This window comes from Excalfactoria chinensis, chromosome 4 (genome assembly GCF_039878825.1).
Source record: "Excalfactoria chinensis isolate bCotChi1 chromosome 4, bCotChi1.hap2, whole genome shotgun sequence".
In the NCBI taxonomy this organism is placed as follows: domain Eukaryota; kingdom Metazoa; phylum Chordata; class Aves; order Galliformes; family Phasianidae; genus Excalfactoria; species Excalfactoria chinensis.
The window spans coordinates 46,043,674-46,068,259 of record NC_092828.1 but is presented as its reverse complement, the minus strand read 5'-3'; the positions used below and the strand labels follow the sequence as shown (position 1 = coordinate 46,068,259).

Genomic DNA, 24,586 nt, shown 5'->3' with positions numbered 1-24,586 from the left:
AGGAGTGTTCAAAGCACTGCGAGGGGACGTTCATCTGAGCACTGTGATGCGACTGTGTCAGAAAGGGACTGCAAAAGCCCAAGCCAAGTTATTGAATTCATTTTTGCTGTGCAGCTCGATAATTATCGCACTTTTGTTCAAGAGCTGCTGTATTAAGAATGTAATTCGAAGAACAGGCGGCAGAGGGCAGCTCCGGACAAGCTGAATGCAACCGGGCTGGAGAAGGTGAAGGAGTGTGCGGCTCTGAGAGCTTCTCAGGGCTTGAAACGAGGTCTGACCGAGGGTGAAAACGAATCGCTTTTAAAAAATCATCTTACTATTGCTTTAGAATATAGAGAGATAGTGTTTAACCCTCAAAACAGTCTGTTGTCTGTTAGCAAAATGGAGGTGGTTTTGATTCCCTTGTGTTTGTGATGTGCTGCAGGTTGTGAGGGTTTTTCTATGTCCCAGACACTGCAGCACATTCAAAAGCTGCTCTTCCAACTGAGCAGAGCTCGGCTGCCCTTAGCTTATCTGCATGGCAGTGTAAATCCTAGAACTCACACGAGAAACTCTGAAGAATCTTTTGAACAAAATTAGGGTAACATGATTTCACTTTCTCTTAAGGTCTCTAGGAAGGGACCTTATTCACTAGAGCTAGAAAATGGAAGTCATAGAAGAAAGATGATTGGACTAATATCTGTTACTGTATCACAGGGTAATACTTTATGTTTATATCTCAATACTTTCATCATTTCATTGTAGTTTATTAACTTCTGGATTTGTTTAGAAGCATAACAAAGCAAATTTTACTCAAATGCTCAGACTTCCAGTACAGAACACGGGCATCTGGCTGGTAGGTTTCAAGGATCAGTCTGTGCAAGGTGCAGATTTTGAAGACAGCAGTTAAGAAAGACTTACAGAATCTCATAAACTTTAAGATGAAGCAAATTAGGATAGCAGACTTGAATGGAACTCAGAATTTCTATCCCACAGGGAATTACAGTATATGCAAATTATCCAGAGGAGAAATGTCAGTTTTCTTGTGGAAAAGAAGTTCTGAAAATGTTTAACTTCAGTAGATTTAGTGATGCAGGGCTTGGATTTTTTCCAGAAACAAAGTAACATCCTTTTCCTCTGCCTTTTCCAATGTTTTCCTCCGTGGAGAGATGGTGTGCAGTGTTGTGAACACCTGCTTTTCCACTACTCCAGCCACATTGCTGATGTGAATTCTCCACATGCTGGTAGATACCAAGAGAGTTAATGAAAACATTGAGCATTTTATGATCGTATTCCAAGTGGTGTGGACTAACATTGAGCAGATCTTGTAACTTCTGGTCTAATTTACAGAGAGTTCCTTAAAAAAATGTGATATGAGACCAGCAGGTGTTAGTGTTGATGGTACCACTAGACAGGGATGACCCATTGCGCTACTTGATTTGTGTCATCTCCTTCCCTGAGAAGGAGACTTTCCACCTCAGGGTAGAAAAAAACACCTCAGTGTTTTCTCTGTCTTCTCAAGTCCTCCAGTCTGACCAGCGATTAAGTGGGCAGGCATCATCTCCAACTCAGCCTAGGCTGTAGCTATACAACCTTTCTCCTCTGCTCAGAGATGTAATTCAAGCCAAAGTCTAGCTTGCAAATATGACGCTGTCTTTGTGTGGGACACATGACTGCTTCAGTCTTGTGCTGTGGCCTGAACACAATGCCCACTGACAGTGGATCCAGACAGGCAGTGAGCAACTGAAGAAAGTTGTCAAGCTGGAGAGCACTAATGGTCTCAAAAGGGCCTTTGTCCTGTGGACAGTCCCAAACCAGGGGCTGCTTTTGGCAATCATTTTCTAGGCTTAGCGCCAGTTAGAAATTAAGTTGTTCTTAAAAGATAAGGCAGCTGAAAAGCTGTCTTTTTCCAAGTTGTTCTATGAGAGGACCAGGCTTCATCAAAAGCTGAAGCATGTAGGCCAAGGGGTTACTTGGTTGCAAACTCAGAGGATGGGGCTGTGGTAGGAGAATAGGAGGAAGGAAGGAAGGAGCCAGAAGGACAGAGAATTTCTTGGACTCAGTAGGAAATAGCAGCCCTGGAGACCTCAAATGAAGAGAAAGCCAGCTGCCTGATACTAATGTGTTTGGAAATCTCTGTGCAGCTTTGTTTCAGATCTGGAAATGAATGAGAGCAAATGAAGGAGTTCAGAAGGGTTCATCCATTTCTCATGAAGTCGGGCTCGGCTGGTTCCTAACATCCAAAGGAATATCCAAAGCAATAAATAGTGGCAGAGCAGAGCCTTTTGGGGTCAGGACCACAGCTACTAGCACGTAGCATTGCTATGTGTTATGCAGAGGAAATACCATTTTTACATTGGCCAGGTTTAGTGTTGAAGAAGACAGAATTTGCCATGTTATAGAGGATATCATAGAGTGGGGAGGTTGGAAAGCTGTCGATCTTCTAATCTCATCTATAAGTTTTAATATTATCTATAAATTTTAACATCAGTTGTGGGTATAGAAAAGTATGATCCTTTTTCCAATTATTTTTAATTGTAGTCTTAGACCTAAAAACTAGTTTCTGCCCTTATAAGGTTTATTTTATAGCTGTTTCACTAGGGAGAACATACTTGATTTTTAAATGCAACCGTTTTACAAAACAGCAGCCTAAGAAGGAGGGGGAGGAATCTGTGCTGTCTAATCGGTGAGATCTACTATTACATAAATAGTGTTTTTCACTGGAAGGAAATTAAAATGAAAAAAAAAAAAAGCAACCATACCCTATCTGGTACCAAATCAAGAGTCTTGACTTTCAAATGGAACACAGCCTTCAGAACACACAGGAGTAGGAAAGGCAAAGGGATACCCTGGATCAGTCTGATTTGATTTAAAAGCAAGCTTTAGTTCTTTTGGGTGTACTGATGCATTCATTGTGGCAGTGGTCCTCAGGGCAAGGTCCAGACAGCAACAGGAATGGCCCCTCAGCTCACCAGTAATGCACAGAATGAAAAATCTGGAGAGCGAGTCACTGGGAAAGATGAGAAAGGTGTTGCAAAAGGATATCTTGCAAAGTAGTCGTGAGAGTGAGAATATTGCAAAATCACTGTTCCACACCATTTCTCCAGGTATGTTATTCATCACTTTGAGCTCTGAGTTTATTACTTGGCTGCAGAAAAGTAAAGCAAAAGAAAGGAAATTGCTTTTGCTGTTTTTTCCTTCAGAGGCAAATGGTCTAAAACTTTCTTTTTCTTATTCTTTCTTTTTCTTTTTTTCTTTTTTTTAAGTAACATTGTAGCTTTTTCATATATCAAATCTTACCTCTGACTTTGGTTGTGAAGTAAGCTGTTTTGCAGGGAGTGCGTGATGCTGCTTCCAGGAAACATAAATGGAGAAAGACTTAACCTTTTAAAAAGCAAGAATTTGGTTTGAAAATAAAGTTAAAGTTGTCCATTACATTTTACAGCAGATAAATGTAAAATGCACTCTGGAGGAAAGGAGAAATAAGCACGGCACGGGGGAAGACTGAGAAAATGCTGACTGGAAAACTAGAAATAAACACGGAATGACAGATGCTTGCAGACAGAATGAGGGCTTACAACAAGATGCAAGAAAAACAGCAAATATTCAGATATATGCTTATATTCTATGCATGCAGGCCGCAGGAAATAATAATGCCTCTCAACGGTGGCATTTTGGGGGATGGTACAGTGTTGAAAATGTAGCGTTTTTTAAAAGATGCCTCTCTTAGGTAGACCACAGAGGGAAGATAGCTGTCACAGTGAAAGGTTCGAAATCTAGGAAGCACAGCAGGAGTATACCAAATCAGACCCACATCACACCGAGCTTTAGTTTGCGTTTGTGGATAGTGGTTCTGATATCAGGAAACGTGTGTGCTGTGTGGAGCAAGGTGCCAGGTGAGTACCAGAGCTGCCTGGGATGTGATGGCTGAGCTGCTGGAGGCAGGCTAAGAGCAGCATAGTGTGGCAGTGCTGTTCAGATAATGAACCTGTGTGCAGTTCTGCATGAACTGTCACAGCTAAATGATTTCCAGTAGCTAAGTTTGATCATTTAAAGAGAGCTTTCTCAGTGTTATGCTTCAGTCTGTACTGTGGAAAATCGAGAGTCAAGCAGGAAGCCATGGAATAGCACTAACACACACACTAATAATAATAAAAATAAAAATAAAATAAGAAAGGAAAGGGAGAGGGGGGAGGGAAGCCTCACAGCCCTCAGCAGAGCTTGCAGGCAGCAATTTACGAGCTGCAACCTGCTTTCTGCAAGGATTGGTCCATAGAAAAGGAAAATGCACTCTGTATCCTTAAATTTGGTACTGTCAGACCTGTCACCCTCCTCTTGTGATTGAACAAGTGCAGTGTCACAGCATAATTTCAGGCAGCTAGTGCCTGATTGAGAAGGATTCCTCTGTTAACTGTGAGCCTCCATGGCTCCTCTCAGGCAGCCAGCAAAAGGGCTTTAGCAGGCTGCCTGTAGCTCACAGGTTTCTGAACTAGAAGACAAATCATTTAGTGTGTGTTGTTTTGAAATGTTTTCCACTCATAATAAACTATTGCATTGTCTGACTGTTTTTCTAGCTGTTCACCTTTGGCTGGCGAGAAGACATCCGTCCTGGGGAACCACTTCACACCAGGAAGTTCTGCTTCGACGCCATCTCGCACAGTAGTCCTGTCACACTGTATGACTGTCACGGGATGAAGGGGAACCAGCACTGGAGCTATAGGAAGGTCGGAGTCACTCTGGGTCATTTCAGAGTTTCAGACTGTCTTGAGCCTATACTCAGTTTAGTGCAGACTTGTAGTTTCCTTTCAGAGAAGTTGCTTTTTAAAATCCACAGTTTTATTCCAATTTAATTTTGTGCTAAACTCTCTGGAGTGTGTTCTCATTGAGCATTCAGCTACTTGTGTCAAATTTAAATGGAAGTGGATCTGATCCAGCTCTGAGTGTGTCCATGTTGAGTGCATGAAAGGTGTTATACCATTCTGGCACTTGAAGATGCTGGTGTCATTTTAAGTGAGACACTATTGAAAATATTTGCATCTGACATGACAGAATGAAGAAGTGCTGCTCATGAGTTAAATATTACTATTTTACTACATTTTTACAAGTGGCAGAAATGTCTCCCTCAAAAAAACTCCAAACCAACATTAAAAGCACTGCTGTAAGCCTAGAGACATCAGGAGTTTATAAATTAAAGATAAGCAGCTTAGACACTACTTTGATCTGCCAAGCTCTGCCCATTTTTAGCAATCACTAGAACAGGAGGTCAAGCTAGGAAATAAGAGTGCCTCGTTTGGGGTATAGAAAGTCTTGGTAATGCTACCAGGTTTTTTAAAGAATGATTAATCAGCAAGTTGCCTTGATTAAACATTTTGTTAATATATCTATATATCTATATATCTATCTATATATATATATATATAACATTTTGTTAATATATGACATTAATATATAACATTTTGTTAATATATCTATCTATATCTCTATATCACGCAGGGTAAGGACATACAATTCTGCAATGAACTGAGCGCTTCTTCTCATGCATCCTTTAATTTTTTAAAACCACTGTGCCTTGTCCCCTACATTCTTTGTGCTGAGACCTAGGTGGCAGGAATTGGACCATGCCACGTAAGCCTCTGTAGTACTTCCTAAATTAGTTTCCTGCTAATAATTCTAATGCAGAACTATAAAAAGTACCTTTGCCCCAACAATTTTGAGTACCTTCTTGTTAGCCTGTGCCATTTTTTAACCATGTTTCTGTTGTAATTGGAGATGTATCACAAGATTTTCCAGAAATATATTCTCCTTCAGATCTTACTTGTAGTGAGGTTAAAAGGTGTGAGCTGGCTATTTAGAGGACATAAGTAGTCGTGGCTATATTGCTGCATATATGGCTTTTTAATGTCATTATAATCCCTTCTTGTTTCAGAATGCTTCCAATTTATCTTTTTGATTGCCCAAACTTTATTAAAGAAGCTCTTATAACCTCTAGCACTTCATTGGTGCCTAATGTAGCTGGTTCATAAGAAAAGCACAGATCTGGAGCTGCCCTCTATATGGCTCATCACCTTTGATGTGGACAGAATACAGCAGATCACCCCCAAAAAAATAACATTTGGGAAAAAAAAAAAAAAAAAAAAGCATAACATGAGTTCTATTAAATCTTCTGCACAGCTTCATTTTTCATTTCCAGAAGGCTGACAGGGCTCATATAAAAATTCTCAATGCAAGGCAGGCATTTTCATCTCAGCAAAAGGCACCACAACATTTTGTGATGATGAAAGTACTGACACAGTGCTAGCTGTAATACTAACCTGACAGCAAGCTGATCAGTTTGCATGGGCACTTACTGCTGAGCTATAAGACTTCAAATTAAAAGAAGTGTTAGAATAGTGAAAATATGCTCATTATTATTACTACTTAGGCTTAGTTTTAGTTTGGCTGCTAAGTAGGTTTTGACTGTTTCATTGTGTTAGATGTACTGAAGAAATTTTTCGTGGCCCAACTGTAGCAAAAAAAAAAACCCTGTTATATCCTTACCTAGTTTTAAGAGCATCCTAGAAATAGGATTTCTACTGTTTCCCAAAGACAAGTGAACCGTGCAGCAAAAGAATGGTTCTATCAGTTTAATTGCAACCATAGTAGAGCTCTTTACTGAGAGGACAGTATGCAGCTGAAATTGCACTCTGAGTAAATCAGAGTCATAGTCTGTGGTTCAGCAATAAATGCCTGCTTTTAGAAAACAAAGAGCAGATCAGCAGCTGTGTTCTTTTCTCTGCACCACTTACAGAAGCTGTAGCTTTCTAATGGTCACATGTCCATCTCATTAGTAATTCTCCAGGAAGAAATGACCTTGTTAGTCAGTAATAAGATGCTCAGTAGAAAGCATTTCTTATTGTACTGTCATATCTATACAACTAGAAAATAATAGTTTTTTTGATATCTTGAACTACTTCCTCTTTTTGATATTATTTGTTTCCTCAAGCACTGAGCAAGTATTTAAAATTCTGGTAAGTCTATGATAATCAGTATTTTTAGGACCAGTTCAAACTTTTGGTCTGTAATAAAACAACCAAGTCTGCATTTAACAAATCTTCATAGATTTGTAAACTGAATCCAAATAATACTGTGAACAACACTGTAGGCTAGAAAAAGGAAATTAGTTCAGTAATGGGGGGGGGTGGGAACGGGGGACGGGAAGCATTGATGCCATAATGGGACTTTGAAATCAGCCTGGGAGAAATTGGAAAATGCTAAAAAATAGTAGAGATATTGGAGAATAACGGCTTTCCAAGATAAAGCCATTTCCTTGACTTTGTTTATGATTCCAAAGCATGTCTGAGCCAGAGATCAACAGTGGATACAGATTTCCATTCCTCCCAGTGAAGGAATATGCCCGTTTTTCAAGTCAGTGTCACTCTGGAATGATAGGTAATACATTGGTTCTGATAAAGTATGATTAAATTTATGTGCCCTAGTCTCATCTGTAAAGCACATGTATTCAAAATGAGGGCTGATTTAGTAGGTCTTTAAAAAATAATGGTTATAATTGTGTAAAATCAATTTCATTATACTATAATTCTACCCTGAGCATAGCGATTATGATAGAAGCTAGACTGGCAGTGTCAAAACCTGTGCCCAGAATAGGGCCATTTGTTCATACTTTCCTGACAGCTTCAGGGACAAACTGTAAGAGTAAGTTCACTCTTTATCCTGTGAGTCCATAGATTATTCCCTCAGACAACGGAAGACATGTCATTGTGATAGTGGTTTTTATCATATGGACATCTGTCCTACTGAAACTGCACTGGGGCTTCCGACTAATTTCAGATAAACTACTACAGCCACCAGCTGATAATGGCTTCCAGTTGCTGTTGACCTTGGCCATAGTTATAGCAGTGACCTAGAAGAAATGAAAGGCTCTGTGTCTCATTACCAATCCCCTGAACTGTCGAGAACCATTATCTTATGGAGAAGTTTCTCCTTCTGCAAATAATATTCAGACTTGCCTTTATGCAGAAGGGGGGAAAAAAAATCACTCTGTTCTTTTCACATATTTGAAAAGTCTCCAGAAGGATCCTTGTGGGTTTTTTCATATTGGTGTAAGGAGGAATTTATATATTTCCTTCAGAAAGTTCTTCTCTGGGGTGCATGTGACTGTCACCCGTTGAAGTCCTCAGCCTGTTTTTATTGAGTTCCATAAGAACTGCAGGCTTTGACCTTAGGTCAGTGTAAGCTGGAGATGATAAATTAATAGGCCATTATATGTAGCTAAGGCATCCAGAAGTTTTCCCACAGTAACTGTGTCCCTCTCCTTAAGAAACGCTCTTCTCTGCTAATAACCAGACTGGCTGAGAGAAGCACCAACAATGCTTCATTCAAGAATTGTATCCCCTGGATTTTTCTGTGAGAAGACAGACCATGGGCTCTTTGAGATGGCTGTGTTTCTTGTAGCATGCTTTTTGTACTGAAGCAACGTTTTCTCTTCTTGTACTGTGTTAAAGCTTCAAGCATTCCAGCTTCAGCTCCCCAGCAGCTTGGCTGAGTCCTTCCCAAGCTATATGACATGAGAAAAGCCAGCTTTCCCCTTTCCACAGGGCCTCACAGCAGGTGGGCAGCCACGGTACCCCTGCTCCCTTTCAGCCCCCACAAGACTGCTCTATCAGGTACCTGCAGAGCAGCAGGAGGGACAGGTGAGATGCTGAAGGGTGCCTAACCACCCCACCGGTTCTTGGGAGCTTTGGTAGAGTCTTCTGTTATACAGGATGTGATAGCCCTACATGCACATTGTGCTTGCAAAGTGCTTCCCCATACAGAGTCAAATGGGGCCTCTGGCCTCCCCATCTACATAAAGCTGGTTCCTTTAGTTAGTCATGCAAGCTTTGACCACTTAGCTCGGAATTACTCTTTTGTGGGTGCATGCATTTAGGGGAGAGAGTTGGGGTGAAAGGCAGGTGGAACACCGTCACCCTTCAGTAGAGCAAAGTGCTACACTTTTGAATTTGCTCTCTTTTGCATATGCTAAATGTTAGAAAATAAAAATAGTGCTTTGCAAGTGTTTCACATCCTACAATCAATCAAATTTCTCTTCCCTATTTTTTTTAAAAAAAAAAGTTCCCTTGCTTTAATATGGCTTCTATTTCTTTTTAGATTATTGCGTTATGTTTAGTTTTGTCTTCATAACTTCATTTCTGAAGGGTGGGGTATTTTTAGTTAAAGATGTTTCTGTATGATTGTTGCTCAGCACCCAGAGCGCTTTGGTGAGTTTATAATAGGTTGTGATTTGACAAGTAGCTTTCTTTTTTCCTTCTTACAAACTGGGCAGACAGGCACAGCCTGAATTAGTATTGAACTGCTGGCAGAGCTTGTTTGGCAAGGAGGGGAAGAGCCTGGATGTTGATTACTGAGAATCATCAGAAGTTTATTTCTACGGATACAGTAAATGCATTATGTAGTCCTTGGAAACTTTCAAGCCATCTAATCACTCCCACGTCTGTCCCTTGGCCACTTGCCTACATGAACTAAACACTGAAACTAGCCTGCCCACAAATACCCATTGCTCATCTCAGTACTTTCTGCTTTACCAGAGATTCACAGTGGGATGATTTAAAATTCACTCCATTCTTTTTTTGTGTGAGTGTGTATGTGAAATAAAATGAATAAAAGTAAAAGCCATGAATATCCTATTTAAAACAACTTAATCCGTGCTTATCCTCCCAAGATCTCCATAGGGATCTAAAAACAGCATTAGAATTTCCTTCTTAGGAGTAGAGCTCAAGTATTTCAGTGGCTTGTCTTACAAGGCTGCAGGCAAAGTCTGCGTTTTATGGGGTGAGAACTGAGATCATCAGTTACGTGTCTGTCCATCACAGCGCTTCCATTAATATTGTTACTGACTTCTTCATCGAGTTGAGGAATGCCCATTTCCCAGACAGATCTTTACAGATCCTCCCACCCAGCAGCACAGTAGAAATTGTCAAAAAAAAACCCTCCTTTCTCAAAATAAATAAATAAATAAATTTTAAAAAAATGGGTTCAGATATTTAATTGGAGCCTGGGGAAGCACAAGGTATATATTGAAAGGCATTCTCTTTTTTCATTATGTGGTTATTAGCTAAAGACAAGATGATGTCGTCTCACTCTTTCCTGAATCCCCAGTTTTTTGAGGTACAATAACAGAAGGAACAGAAGTGCTAGATTCTCTACAGGTTTCCAAATTAAGCTGTGGTTGTTGGTTATCACATGGAGTATACAAGATTATTTTAGATACGACTGTGTTAATCCATTTTGAGTAAAATGAGAGCACTTCCAATTACTTGGCGTTTGCTACTTAATTCTATTTTTTTCTCATTTCTGTAGGACAAAACTTTGTTCCATCCGGTAAGCAGCAGCTGCATAGATTGCAACCCATCTGAAAAGAAGATTTTCATGAACAGATGTGATCCTTTATCTGAAACTCAACAGTGGGTTTTTGAACATATTAATATGACTGTTTTAGAAAAGTTTAACGGCAAGGCCAGTTCCTAGGGAAAAATAAAACATGAACACACCCAGTTACACACAGCCTGCAGACTACGTTTTCGCCAGCATCTGGGTCGAAGGAGTCAGGAATTAAATTTCCTAGATCCAGGAAGTCTGCTCTAAGGATTAAGAAAATGCCCCAGCAAGAGCCAGCAGGCTGTCCTTGAGGATGTACAGTATCTGAAGAACTTGGCTAGGAGCCTCACCGGATGCTGCTGAGAACTTCAGGCTGAAAGTTCCCTTGCTGGCCAAGGGAAAATTTTGTTTTAAAACTGTTTAAAAGTACTCTGAGTTAATAAAGTAAAACAAAACTCTAGAGTTTCTCAGGTCTAATCCTGCTGTAGTGAGTAGTTCAGAACTGACGCTGTGATTTGGGACGGGTATATGATGTGCATGATGGCTACAGGAACCTGAAGAAATCCCAGGTTTTAGAACTAAACATGCTGGTGGAAGAATAATGATGTCCCAGCACTCCCTAGACAAGATATATGTTCTGTTGATATTCTCATAATAAAAGGCCGGGTTAAGCAGGTTTAACCCTCAGAACTGCTGCAATTAATTTTAAATACCTCCCTTTTACATTCCATTCATTACCAAAATAGGAATGGTAGAAATCTTAGGGTCTAGAATTACACTGTAGTGAAGCATGAAATAAACTGTAAGGTTTTGCCCTCACGTTTCTCCCTTCAGTTGGGAAAGAAAACAAACAAAAACAAACAAACAAACATAAAGCAATCAGATTTTTTATGTGGTATATTTAGCAGTTGTGATTCAAATCCCATTGTCACACAAGGTGAGATTTTTTTTCAGTGACAAGTGTAACAGCAGCTGCAACATAATAGAAGGCATGTGGACTAACTATCTTTCCTAAGGTAGAATCCTTACCAAAGTATACATTAAGTTAAAAATAGGTTGAAACAATCATCATGAGAGCAGGAAATAATTGCATACTGCATGCTGAACTAGGTTAGTCAAATTAACATTGGTACGCTGCCATCACCTAAAAAAGCACTGATTCTCTGTAATGCAGCCCAAAAGATCTTGCAGAAATCATGTGGTGTTCTTGTCAGATACGAGCGGAAAGAAAATTTGACATGAAGCAAGTTGGGTGATTTGGAGTTCCTGATGAAATCCGTGATGGGTATCACGTGAACCTAAGCTGTCGAGTGAATGATACTGCAGATCTCATAGTGGAGGAAAGGAGGAATGCAAACAAGTTAGACATGTCAGTCATTTGGTTCTTTAGGCACAGATACAATTCAGATTCAGACAGACTTCTGTTGCACTGATGGGCGTTATGGCACATAGTGTCCTTCAGACCCATCAAGCTGTTGTCATGAGAGGCCACTAAAACTTATTTGAAAGGCCTATGGCTCTTCTCAGAAGGAATCAATTAATATGTGGAATATAACTAACAGGTTTGGAATTTTTCAAGGTGAGAGCATTTGTGTATGTGTATCAAATAAGTATATGGACTGCTTTTGTTTGAAAGGCGCTTGCAGACAAAAGCACCATAAATATAGACAGATGAAATTCCCCAGACGTGGCTATATCATAATATCATAAGGAATTAAGTTGCTTAATCTTACTGCTGAAGAAATGGCTGGCTAGCCAAAATACTGGTGTGTAGGCTGTCGAGTTTGAGGCAGAAGGGCAAATGTGTTTTGTTTATTGCTCCTTACTCTCTATTTAGGCTCAGAGAGTGTTGATTGCATCTGAAGGATGGTTCTTGTACCAATTAGTGTACGCTATTTTATGGCAGCACCTCGTAGTTGCAGGTTAAAAATTGTGTTAACCTAAAATTGTTGGTTATGGGAACTTTTTAAGAAGGGAATGAGATCGTGAAGCATTTAGGATGCATGCACTTGGCTGCATCCATACACTGAGTAATTGCTGCAAGTTAGCAAAGAGGCCTTTCAATTAATCTAAGAGAAACGACTATAGGCATCGTTTTGTGATTTTAAAGCAAAGGAATTTGCTTAGGTATTGTTTAAATTTAATTATGGTGCACTAAAGGATGGAGGCAGTGTGTGGGGATATTTAGGTAGCTGTCAGTACACAAAAGCAGTCTGGGCACTGCAGGCTGCCAGCCCTAACAGATACAGTGCTTGTAGTATCATCATTTATTTGCAGTCTGAACGTGAGAAGTGAGGATTTGGATAAAGAAGAAAATGGGCACCTAAAATGTAAATTCAGTCCTCAAGCTGCTGATTGAAACTGTCCCTAAACTGACAAAGTCCCACATGCCCAAAGTAGAGAGGCAAAGGAACCAGCTGAGCAATTTATAATATGCGCAGTTTGGTAGGGTTATATCATTCAGTCTCTGCCTGCATCTCAGTGCTCTGACTTTGAAATGTCTAATGGGAACTAGACTGCTGCTGGGGCAGAGATCTCCTATGCCTTTTACAACCCTCATTAATTAATATTGCACAGCATCCTGCACTGTCAAAGGAAACCTTTCCATTACTCAGTTGAACAGTGACTATAAGCTCTAGTAGTCCCTGTCAGATAACAACCCATCCAAATGGTATGTAGATGTTTAGGAAAATTCTGTTCTATGTCTTGTTTTCAGGTTTTATAGGCAATATAAGAAAAGATATATTAGAGTTCTACACATGTCAGTAATGAGCAGCTTTAGATTAATCTGGAAATATAATGTTTATATGAAGGTGCAGATCTTGAGAAACAATAACTTGCCACAGTGTGGCATACACACATACAGACACACATACATCTATGTATACATTACAAGTGGAATGAGGCAGATGGAGGAGAGGTTTGTTCTCACTTCATGGGCTGAGATTTCAGGTATTTATTATAACCAGGAGAAAATAAAAAGGTGGGGGAGGGGAACAAAAAGGATAGCAATCAATAGGTTAATAGAGAAAACAGTTACTTCACTGTTTTCAGTTTATGCATTTTTCTCTTTCTAAAAACAGAGCGGAAAAAAAGCTCTCGTGCAGCCTCTCCACAGGCAGCTGTAATCCCCCTGCTGAGCAGGAAAGGTGGCCCTAGGGACTGAGTTTCAGAGCTGTACTCCTGTAGCATTTGGGCTGATGGATTCATGAAATGGTTGTGACTTGCTAAGCACGGGACTCCTTCAGCAGAAAGGGTTATGAATAATAAATGATCATCCTTACCTCTAAATTAAATTCTGTCTTGAGTGTTCTCCAAAGCTTTCCTCTGATAACAGCATTTCATGACTAATTTAGCATTTAGAATTTCTTTAAGTCTTCCAGCAACCATATCTTTTTCTATTCAGTGGACATCTGAGCCAGTAAAAAGATAGGATGGACAGATATATTTTCCTGACAGATTTAATCAGAAGTCTATAACTTCAGTCTACATTGCTTCCAAAGACCGTGAAATTTCTGCACAGAAAGGTGTTTTAAAAATACTACATAGTGCACAGGTTGCACTAGCTGATCATTTCAGTCAAATTCCAGCTGGTGACTTGCTTCAGTTTTTCAGCTGATTGCTTTGTGGCTGAGGGGAATTTAATCAACACACCCCAGAAGATCTTTGTATCCTTAGAGTTCATCAGCACCTACCCTAAACTTTTCCCACTTGAGGCTTTCTGACTCTTTCTGAGGTCAGCAAGCCATGTCTGCTGGAGATGTTAGGAACTGGAATAAACACCAAGTGCAGTGAAAACCCTTAAATCATTTGTGTTTCCTTTCTAAAATCCAAACTAAGCAGAAGCCCTTGGCAAGGGCTTACGGGGGAGAGGAGGCATTGTACAGAGGCATGACCTTATTTCAGGAAAATGACATCATTTGAGAACAAATGTTTCTGCAACATTATGGATACTTTAATGATATAATGCATACTTCCTGAGTGTTATCAGTTTATAAATAAATGGACTGTAGCTGCTGAACTAGGTCATCTTCATGATAAAGATAGGCTAGGCTTGAAAGGAAGTGACAAGCACTTAACAACCTTTGATTACTGGCATTTTAACAGGCGTCAACATCTCTGTGACCTCAGTGAAATCAGATGCCACAGAAGATCACAGAAGAAATGTATATAAATCACTTAACCAAATGTATTCGATGGGTGGCACCCCTTTAGGAGCATATGTCAGTCACCTTTGTTTAAAAGAAAAAAAAAAAAAAAAGAATTAAAATTGTAATCAGAATTCACTTACATTTTTACAGCTAACTTCTCCTGGAAGCTTAGTAAGTGGTGGCCTTCCAAGCCACCCAGACAGAGTGGGGAAGAAGTGCTTTGGGAAGACAGCTGCTGAGAGGCCGCCACCATGAGTGCGGCCTTCTGCTAAAGAATATCAGTTTTTAGTGCTGTTGGTCCAGCATCTTTTCAGGGAACATAAGGTGTACATTAAAAGAAGAGTGCAATGACAGATTTTTAATCCCTCAAGGTCATTAGGTAAAACCATTTCAAAACACTTGAAAACAAAAAGCTGATTGGAAGTAGCTTTTTTTATAGCTGTTATTAGCTATATAAGAATAATAAACTCATTTGTACAACTCCCTTCCAAGTCTGTTCCACATATGCTCTTAGAATGAGCACAGAGGTGCTGAGGTTCTTCTACATCTTGTTCTGAAGATCTTACAATGTATGGAAGTAAATTTTGAAAGGCCTTTAGAGTACTATATCAGGTATATGCCAAAGGTAGCAACAACAAAAACAAAACAAATAAACAAAACCAAAAAGACCCTGACTTCTTTAGATTTTGCTAAACCTCTTGTTCTAAAATAGTATTCACTGACCAGTGAAAATTTTAGATGAATAAATAATATAGTTTAGTAGCAGTACTTAGTGCTTTCTAGTTAAGGTATCTGTGTGGAATTTTAGTGAATACGGATAGTTGTTGACAGTCATTTTCTTGTTATTTTTTTAACTACATACATAAATCTGTCCTGAAGGGTGCTCTTATCTCATATTTTTCTTATTGTAATTCTGAATGCACTGGACTGAGAATAATCTAAGCAGACAAAAGACCTTTAAGAACTATCTAACAAACCGGTGCAGAAGCAAACAAACAGTGAGAAAGCTGAGCCAGAAATGAGCTAAAAAATGCATCATGTTCCCAAAGCTTCAGCAGCGTTCAGAAAATGCATTCACTTTGTATGACGGCTCTATATCCTTTCAGTGTATCAGTAATATCACTGGTATTACCCTTACATCAGGATTTCTGGAAATGATGTGCTGTCATTTGGCATAGTAGATGGACAGCACACTGACAGAGAAAAAAATCACTTTGTAGGAACAGTTCCTAACAAATTTCTTTTAGACATTGCAGCCTGGGATGTCTTTGGAGCCTTTGCTACTTATGAGATTCCCATCTGCTTAGGTTTGGTTTTGTTTGATTGATTGTTGCTTTTTGTTTGCTTGTTTCTTTTACAGGGACACACAATACACTGGCACAGGCTGCCCAGAGAGGCTGTGGAGTTTCCTCTTTGGAGATCTCCAAGAGCAGCCTGGAAATGGGCCTGGGCCCCAGCTCTGGGTGGCCCTGCTGGTGTAGCAGGGGTTGGAGCAGAGGGATCCAAAGGTCTCTGCCAACATTAACCATCCTGAGATCCTGTACCCTATGGGCCTTCATGAAAAAACTCCTGACAATTGGGGAACAAAGAGGACACAAGTTTAAAAAAACAAAACAAAACAAAAAAAAACAAACAAAAAAAAGAAAATATGTGGTTATCTAAAGATATCAAGTCCTCAGCTCTGCTGAGAGTGTTAATTGTACACAAAGATAAATCTGTTTCTTCTGCATGGCTGTTGCAGTAGATGCATGTCTCCCTGGAAAACACAAATGGGACAGAGCCACACCAGCAGGAAGGCCCTTATGTAGCAGTAGAGACAGAGTCACTGTGACCTTTTGTTGAGAAGTTGGATGAATAGGGCCTTAAGAGTGACATCACATAAGGGATGTGAAGTGAGCTGCAATGTGACAGGTTTGGTAAGCAATGCTATCTAAAAGACATTAGGACATGAGAAGGGAAAACTTGGTCCTCATTAACCTTTGCCCTTATTAGCTTTGGCAGTACCCATGACCCTTAGTTAAGGTATTAGTTGATTTAATTAAGTTAATCCTTCACCCCGGCCAGCAAATGACCCAAGCTGGAAGGAATCACAGCCCAAGCAAATTTTTCTTGGTCAGCTTGGAGCATCTGATTGACACAAACGCTCAGCAGTTTAGTCAAAAATCTCGACTGGCGCCAAATCTTAAACAATATAACCATCCTGAAAGATCCATTGGCCCTTTGTGTCCTTCTGTGAAAAAATATTTCATTTGCCTCAAGGAGCGATTGATGGTAATGATCCTAGATTAAGAAGATCAGGAGTAATGAACTTGCACAGAGGTGAAAGGCCAAACGTGCTATTATGACGTGGCAGTTTAATTGAGAAAGGATGGAGGAAGCAGTTAGTACAAGGGAAGGAGCAGGAGTCGGGTTTATTTCTGGGTATGAAGGAAGCATGACCTGCAAAGGTCAGCCACAGATAACTTTAGGTACCTCTTCATACCAGTGCTTGCATGTTTATTTCCATTGCAAATGTTCAAGGAATTGAGAGGCAATCACTCTCACCTCCTCTCAGCAAAGGGCTTAAATTTAGAAGAAAACTGTATAATCTGAAACATACTGATCATGAGGTGTGTGTGTAGCTACAGCAAAGCTTTGCTGGACACCAAGTCAATGCTGAGTTTTCCACCAAAGCTGTGTGTGTGTGTTCCCAAGGATGCTTTGGGAATAGCATGTAGAAGCAGAACATGATGGTCACTGTTTTAACTCAGATTAATGTTTCTCTGCACCTTGGGCTATTATGAAACAGGATAAGTGGTTAACTAAATTTTGCAGGAAATATCAAGCCTGGTGACTACAAAGTAGCTCTGCTTCCTCCCTGTGTGGATCAAGGTATCCCATGTTCCTCTTTAAACACTGCATAAACTCCTAAACAAGTGTAACACCATACTTTGCCATCATGGCTCTTTGCAGCATTTGCCTGGTTTTAGCTATTTCAATTATTTTCTTCATTTTCCTATTTGGTCTTTCTTTTAACTCCTCATCTGCAGGATTTTGCCAGAATAACAGATCACCTTCCCTTCCTTCTGGTGTGTGTTCAGCTGTTGTAGACCCCTTCCTCAAGATAACAGTGACTATTGCTGCTTTGATCTTGCCCTGACAGAGCCATGGGCCCTTCTGCAGTGGGGACACACCTCTGCTGTCATTGTGCAGAATGGTACCAGGGCAGAAGGGAGAGGTCCTGTCTTTATGGGTCAGTATCTCACTGCAAGTTTTGTCCATGCTAGAAATGCACCTCAGCAAAGGCAGCCAAACATCCATTTGCTTTCTGCAATGGAAAACACTACACTGGCAATCTACTTTCGTACTCATCTTTACAATTCAGTGCTGAAGTCAGAAAAGGAATTATTTAAGACCAGAAGCATCATGTTCCATTAGTACTTCTAGAAACATTCAGAAGCAGCTGAACTCAAACTTCTCAAGGAGGTTTTAACTTGTGATTATCCATACTAAACTCACAGACACAAGAAACTCAGTTACAAGTCCATTAAATTAAAACGTGGTTTGTATAAGCCATCGGGGGTTATAACAACTTTAGATGAAGGCATTATTTCAAATGTAAAATTGATACGTAATCCCTGGTGAATACATGATACAAGTTCACCTTGAGTTGGGCTGGAGAGAGGCAGAGTAGCTTGCTTTTTTTTTTTTTAATAAAACCACAGGTAGAGAGAGATTGTCCAACATGAGGCATCTCCTGCTTTTATCTGTATAGAGTTTCAGTTTATTTCTCCAATAAGCTAGCAAAGGTCATATATATATATATACATATACACATATATATAGAAAGATTTCCCATGATTCTCATTATCAAAGCTGCACTTGCAGAGATGGTAGTAAAACATCCTTTTCTTTCTATTAGCAGAAAATCTGTTCATTTATTTCCTATTTGTGTTTATATACCCCCAGAGTCATTTATTTGTAACCAGAAAACATAAATACAGGTTCAACCCTATCCCTTTGTTACACAAGTTCCTAGTAGATTGGAGTACCAGTGTGAAGACCATGTTAAAACATGTTGAAAGGGCTGTCAGCCAAAGAACAAGGATTCCTTGTAGAAGAACTATAAGCCTCCCTGAAGTTTTATTTCCTCTACTAGTGTAATATGAGCATTCAAATCACAGACAGTGCTCTGCATCTAAACATAGCGTGGTAATCTGCACCTGGAACAATAATGATACTTCATCAGGGTTCTTCTACAATCTTTCTGTATGAATCTATGCACCACGGCTATGTAAGACCATTCTTTTGAGGTGGGAGCCTTCACTCATAGTTGTTGTCCCTGCAAAGGACATTTCTTCCAGCTTTGGCCTGACCAGTTGTTCTCCACATCAAACCCTGTTGGCTGAAGTAGCTTGGCATTGACCAGCTCTCCAGAAGGTCTCTAGATGATCTGCTCCACCTCACGTCTCCTAGTGCTCCACGGCGGTACAGCCCACATAGACATATAGACACATACATGGCTCACAAAGATTAGGTGTCAAAACAGAAATGTATGGTCCTTTCTGAGCCTCTAAGATGCTTCTGTTTATCAGCTAGCCTTTATGATGGTTAGAGTGGTTTCCAGGCACCTCTGTGAATAATACCTCTGCAGGTATCCTCTCATTTTTTCTGAGAGTCTTTGCTTTCTGTTAAACAACATTCAGGGAAAAACAAACAAACAAACAAAAAACTCCTCACAATTCATCTATTACAAACTAATTTTAAAGGACCAAGAAGGCTGGGGATAAGTTTATGTAATCTTTGCCCTGTGGGCTTGTAGGCAAGGCAGACAATAGTTGTATGGGCTGGTAGGTGGCTTGCAGAGATCAGTCCTCAAGAAGTGAGCCAGAGCTGTCTAATTTTCTGTGAACTGAGGTGAAGTTCTTTGGTAAGTTTGATTTAGGAAATATAGCTCTCCAGGAAAAGAAGAAGAAAATGGGGAAAGTATTTTTGAGTTTTCAAGTACTGTAAAGAAAGCTGCAATTAGTAATATAGACATAATAATAGATAAAATGAGAACATAAACTTCTGTGCTGACTAGTCTGAGATAGTTGGCTTAGATCTCTTTAACAACAGTGGTAGAAGCTTTGACCAACTTGTCAATGCATTAAAATAAAGTTTTCAAGACATACTTAAAGAGTTTACAGAGAGTACATGCCTGTAAATTACCAGACTGTAATTAAGAGCCTGAATAATGAAATAAAAATTGTACACCTGTCCTATTTTATATTTGGATGTGTCAAATTATGGAATACAAACTAAGATTGCTATAGAGCAATGAAAGGAAAAGAAAAGAAAAGAAAAGAAAAGAAAAGAAAAGAAAAGAAAAGAAAAGAAAAGAAAAGAAAAGAAAAGAAAAGAAAAGAAAAGAAAAGAAAAGAAAAGAAAAGAAAAGAAAAGAAAAGAAAAGAACAAGAAGAAGACAACGACCTTGGTCTGAATAAATACCTCTCAGAAACTACAACATTAGTGTTTCAATTTATTGTGCATCTGATGCTGCTGAAATATCCTGACATGTATACCAAGTCAGGGAAGAGCCAGGCAAGCTTGTTCAGAGGCTGCTTGCTGCTCCCACAGCCCCAGCCACACCAAAGCAGAAACCAAAATCACACCAAAGATCACTGTTAGTTCTGGCAATATCACGACTTGAATGCCCATTTAAATAAGAGACAAGTATAGAAATGTGTACCGAATTGTCACACATACCATTCCTCAAGTGATATGTAAGGAAGCATTGAAAAAGTCAGTGAAGATCTGATTCCAGTAAAAAGTGATATAAATAGAGTGAAATTCCCAACTGATTGTTCTTATATTTTCAACTGATAAGATACCAAATATATCATCTTCCAAAGTAGGATTAAGCTATCAAAAGCAGGTACTATCCTGCATAAATTCAGGAGTCATATACAAGAACAGCAGGGATCGATCATCTTCAAAGACCGGGGACAGAAGAGATGCTTATTACCTATTATTATCTGTCTTTCAATGAATGATTATTTTTTTCTTCATTTGCATTTCTACTTTAAGTTTGATTTTATGCATTCCCATATGCTTCACTTCTTCAGTGCCATACCTCTACACTAAAACTTTCTGATCTAAATTATTGGGTTAAATTCATCCCTTTCATCCACTGCATACTTTTTATTTATTCAAGCATCTTTCTGAGGTTACACTTAAAGCGAGCATTGCTTTTGAAGTACTTTGTCAGAAATAGCAAAAATAAGAAAAGGATAAGTATGCACTGGAAATACGTGACTGTTCCTTGCCTAAATAGCTTAAAAGGCTGCTGCAGTCAAATGCAAGCTGAAGGCATCTCCAGCTACAAAAAAAAAATACAAACTATCTTTTTCCATCTAAGCTTTCCACTGAAACCGTTCCTTCCTTAGGCAGTTCCACTGAGCAAACCTTGGTAAATATCTCTCCAGAACAGTCATAAACTGAAAGGATGTTAACAACAACAAAACAAAATCCTAGTGAGGGGGATTTTATGAGTAAGAAAAACTCATATGAAAGCCCTAAGGAGACTGGAGCAATTACATTACAGGTGCTTCTCTTTGGCAAGCAAACAAGGAACAAAGAAAAACATATTATTAAAAATAATAATAATAATAATAATAATAATAATGTGTTTTAGATACATCAGAAACAATTAGTCCTTAGTTTTAACATAGCCTAAAGTTAAACATGGTAAAACAACAGAGTATTCTCCCACTGGCATCATTTAAAGTTCATAGTCTGGGGGAAGCATGGAGTATTAAGAAAACCAAGAGCCTTATGTGAATTTTGTGTCAATTATCTAATTAACTTTGATAACATCAGAAGCAAACCATCAAGGAAAAGGAGCTTTAAGGAGCTCTTACAGATAAGGGCATATCAGGAAACAAGATTTGAACTGGGTAAGGAAAGGAATTGAAAAAGGACTGCACCACACTCTGGCGTGCAACAGAGAAAACAGGAGCTAGATAGCAGCTCCTGGTGCGTATTTACAAACATAGTGCAGAAATGGGCTGAGCAGTTTTCTGCTCTGACTCTTCTTTTGTGTCAAGCCCAAGCTGTGGCATATATGTTGGTACTGATCAAGAAGAAGAGCTTCCAAGTCTGGCTTCTGTCTCCTTGTCATCTTTCCTCCTCTGGCAGTGCCTGCAAGCATATGAAGCTTATCAGTGAAGTTATGAAGAGTGTGTGATGAATGTATACTCTAAACTATAATTGTATCCCAGCTGAGCATGTGGGCAGCTCCTCAAGCGGGAGGGACTTTGCTCCTCCAGGGGTCAGCAGCAGCAGCTATGTGATTTCAGCCTTCACCTACAGCTTCACATTTGCAGCAGCTGTTCATAAGCACTTGCCACCCACACCCTGAATTTCCATCCTTAAAACTTCTGATAGCACAAGTACATGAAGTAGTTCCACATGCTAGCTGCCTATTAGCTCAGTAGCAGCACTTGTTTCTCCTGCTCTGAATATAAATTCCTGCTCAATTCTGAGAAGTGCCTCCTGGTGGCTTAAGAGGGTGCTTGGTGGGGTATTCACGCTTGGATCACTGTAGCTGGACAAACGTTTTTGATTTTTTGAGGTAAGAGGAAAAAAACATATATTTGTTTATTTAACTCTGCCTGATTGTATGCTTATGTGACATTCACTAATGCCTCCTCTAAGCATGTCTCCTAATTTAGATCTAATAAGTTTCTAGTTTAAGGAAATGCCAAAGTAAATTTCCATGTTGGCAGGTGAAGGCAAAACTGATGTACAGGAGAAAAGTAATTCCCTATGCACATACAGACAGATGAACAAGAAGAGGATGGGGGGCTGCATTTAGTGTAACTGGTGTCCCCTGAGCCATCCCATATCTCTCAGCTCCTCACCAATTTCACTTCTCCATTGACCATCCCAAAGGGTATATAAAGCCTTTACAGACTTGCTCTCTTTTTTCTTGAGCTGTTTTGCTCTAGGGTTTCCTGCTTGTGCCTCCTGATTAGTGACCAGCTGTGGTTCCACCATTTTCTTGCCAAGAAAAATGCATTTGAAGACCTCTGAGAAGATGTGTCCTCAGCCCCCCAAGCACTGAGACATGCAATTGAAAGGATACAACTCCAACCCTAAATCAGGTCAGCAACTAAATTATTCATCGTTGTCAGATCAAGTGTCAGTACTGTAAGCATGTTTATGAAAATATTTGAAGCAATTGTTGCTGAGATATGAGAGCAACTACCAACCTGTGAAATAACTGCTAGGTCAGGAAGGAAGGCTGGGCAGATAGGGAAGGATAGGAAAATGAAGCTGCAATGTGATCCACAGAGAATGCCGATGTTTCAATGTTTTTTGCTGCTTAGAGTTTATGAAGGTTGTATCAACAAGGAATGCTAACTGATTGCCACATAAGCCTCAATTAACCATGGATATAGGACCATAAAAATCTATAGCAGGCTGTATTTAATGGCTTCAACTTATTTCTTCTAAATAGGATTCTCACAGACTAAAGATCTGTGCCTCTGACTTTTTTGGAGGCCCAACCTGCTTATCAGGGCTCTGGCTCAAGAAGCTGCAGCCTACCATACCCACCTGCTGGCCTCTTGGCAAGGAGAAAAGTGTGATATGTGCCTTGCTGAGCAAAGCAAAATGACATTGCTGCCCATCCCAGCCAGTTGTCAGCATGTCCAATGCTATTTGTGTCATTGCTGCACCACTGCCATTTCTGTAAAGATAAGGAAGAAACACTTATTTTGCAGTAGAGGCAATATAAGCAGTGTCTGAGGTTGATAAGCGATGTGGCATGGCCTAGGTAAGCAAACATTTCTTGTGGAGCTTTTTGGACATAGTTAGAGGAGAGTTTGCTACTTTGCTAAAAGCCTTGATTATCGCTTCCTGCCTGTTCCTTCTTTCTGATATACCTTTTGAATTAAGGAATTCAAAGTCCTAAAAGAGCTCATCTCATTTTAGGAAGAACCAAAAAATGAAGGAAAAGAAGCAGAAACTTTTTATCCTTTGAACTACCCACTTTTGGTATTGGAGATGTTGCTGAGCTTTTGTTCTGTGCAAGAAGCCTTCCTCTTTCATCAGTCTTTCATTTGAGACCTTCTCTGGGACCTTCTTCACCTTAATCGCTCTTAAAAGGCTGAAATTGTGCTAATTCTCAGGACAGGATTGTTAATAAGGATATGAAGGAGCAAAGGGAAGTCTAGCCATAAATGAGGTCTAGAATATTTTCAGTTCTCTGAAGAGCCTCTATCCATGTAAACCTAGGGTAATGTTTCTCATACAAAGTACAAGTGTGAAGCAATGTGAGCCAAACATTTTCTCTTATTTGTCTTCCACAATATTTTTGGTGGCTGATCGCTGTGGTTGGCATATGCAAAAACTATTGCTCGTTTAAAAAAAATAACAAACCCTGAGTGCTATACCAGTAATAAAGAAAACAGTTTGCATTTCAGATGAAGAGGCAATAACATATCACAAAATATTTACTCTACCCAGAAGAGCAGCAATTTACAGACAATTTAACAGCAATTTGACTCCTTTTGTGTATATATTTAAAGCTTGCAGCGATGTTTTCACAGTAAGGTTTTCATTTGTACATTAAGTAATTTTCCTTAAGGCTTAGATATCGGGTAATATCTTGAACTTAAATTATCCCAAAGCTAATAGTGGTCTAGATCTGAGGATTTTATAGCTCATGGCATGCAAGGTGTACTTGTTTTGTTGAATTTTTTGTTATTGTTTGCTTTTTTTTTTTTTTTGTGGATTTTTTTTACAGGTATACATATATATATATATTTATTATTATTATTTTTAACATATTGCAGAACTGTTCACTTTTTCTGGAGAAGTTTAACATTATAAGCTTGTAAGTTTTCTGCTTTTAAGTGAGGTAGAAAACCTAAGCATTTTATCTGGTACCACAACTGTTCTATAGGCTTCTCTTTAAGCTTTATTAATGGTGATGTCAGCAGCTGTGTACCAGGATCAAATACTGCCTCACTCACATAGCAGCTGTCCCATCAGCAAAGACAAACCCCAGCACAGCCACCAGGGCTTGGCCTTGTGCAGTCTGCAGAGCTGAGCAT

At 39.5% G+C, this 24,586-nt stretch overlaps 1 protein-coding gene and 1 long non-coding RNA gene across 3 annotated transcripts in view; both read left to right on the top strand.

Annotated features, from left to right (window-relative positions):
- The window catches only part of GALNTL6 (polypeptide N-acetylgalactosaminyltransferase like 6), a 421,154-nt gene extending 405,054 nt beyond the window's left edge, over positions 1-16,100 (top strand). For both annotated transcript variants that reach the window (XM_072334685.1, XM_072334684.1), the window contains 2 exons: positions 4,554-4,703; positions 10,336-16,100. In XM_072334685.1, the coding sequence (XP_072190786.1) occupies positions 4,554-4,703; positions 10,336-10,503 (318 nt within the window). In that variant the 3' untranslated portion in view covers positions 10,504-16,100. The remainder of the gene's footprint in view (positions 1-4,553; positions 4,704-10,335) is intronic.
- A 3,760-nt stretch (positions 16,101-19,860) lies between these two features.
- On the top strand, positions 19,861-24,070 carry LOC140251594 (uncharacterized). Its single transcript, XR_011903434.1, has 3 exons — positions 19,861-22,630; positions 22,987-23,304; positions 23,463-24,070. It is a non-coding gene; the product is annotated as an uncharacterized lncRNA (long non-coding RNA).
- Positions 24,071-24,586: the final 516 nt, after the last annotated feature.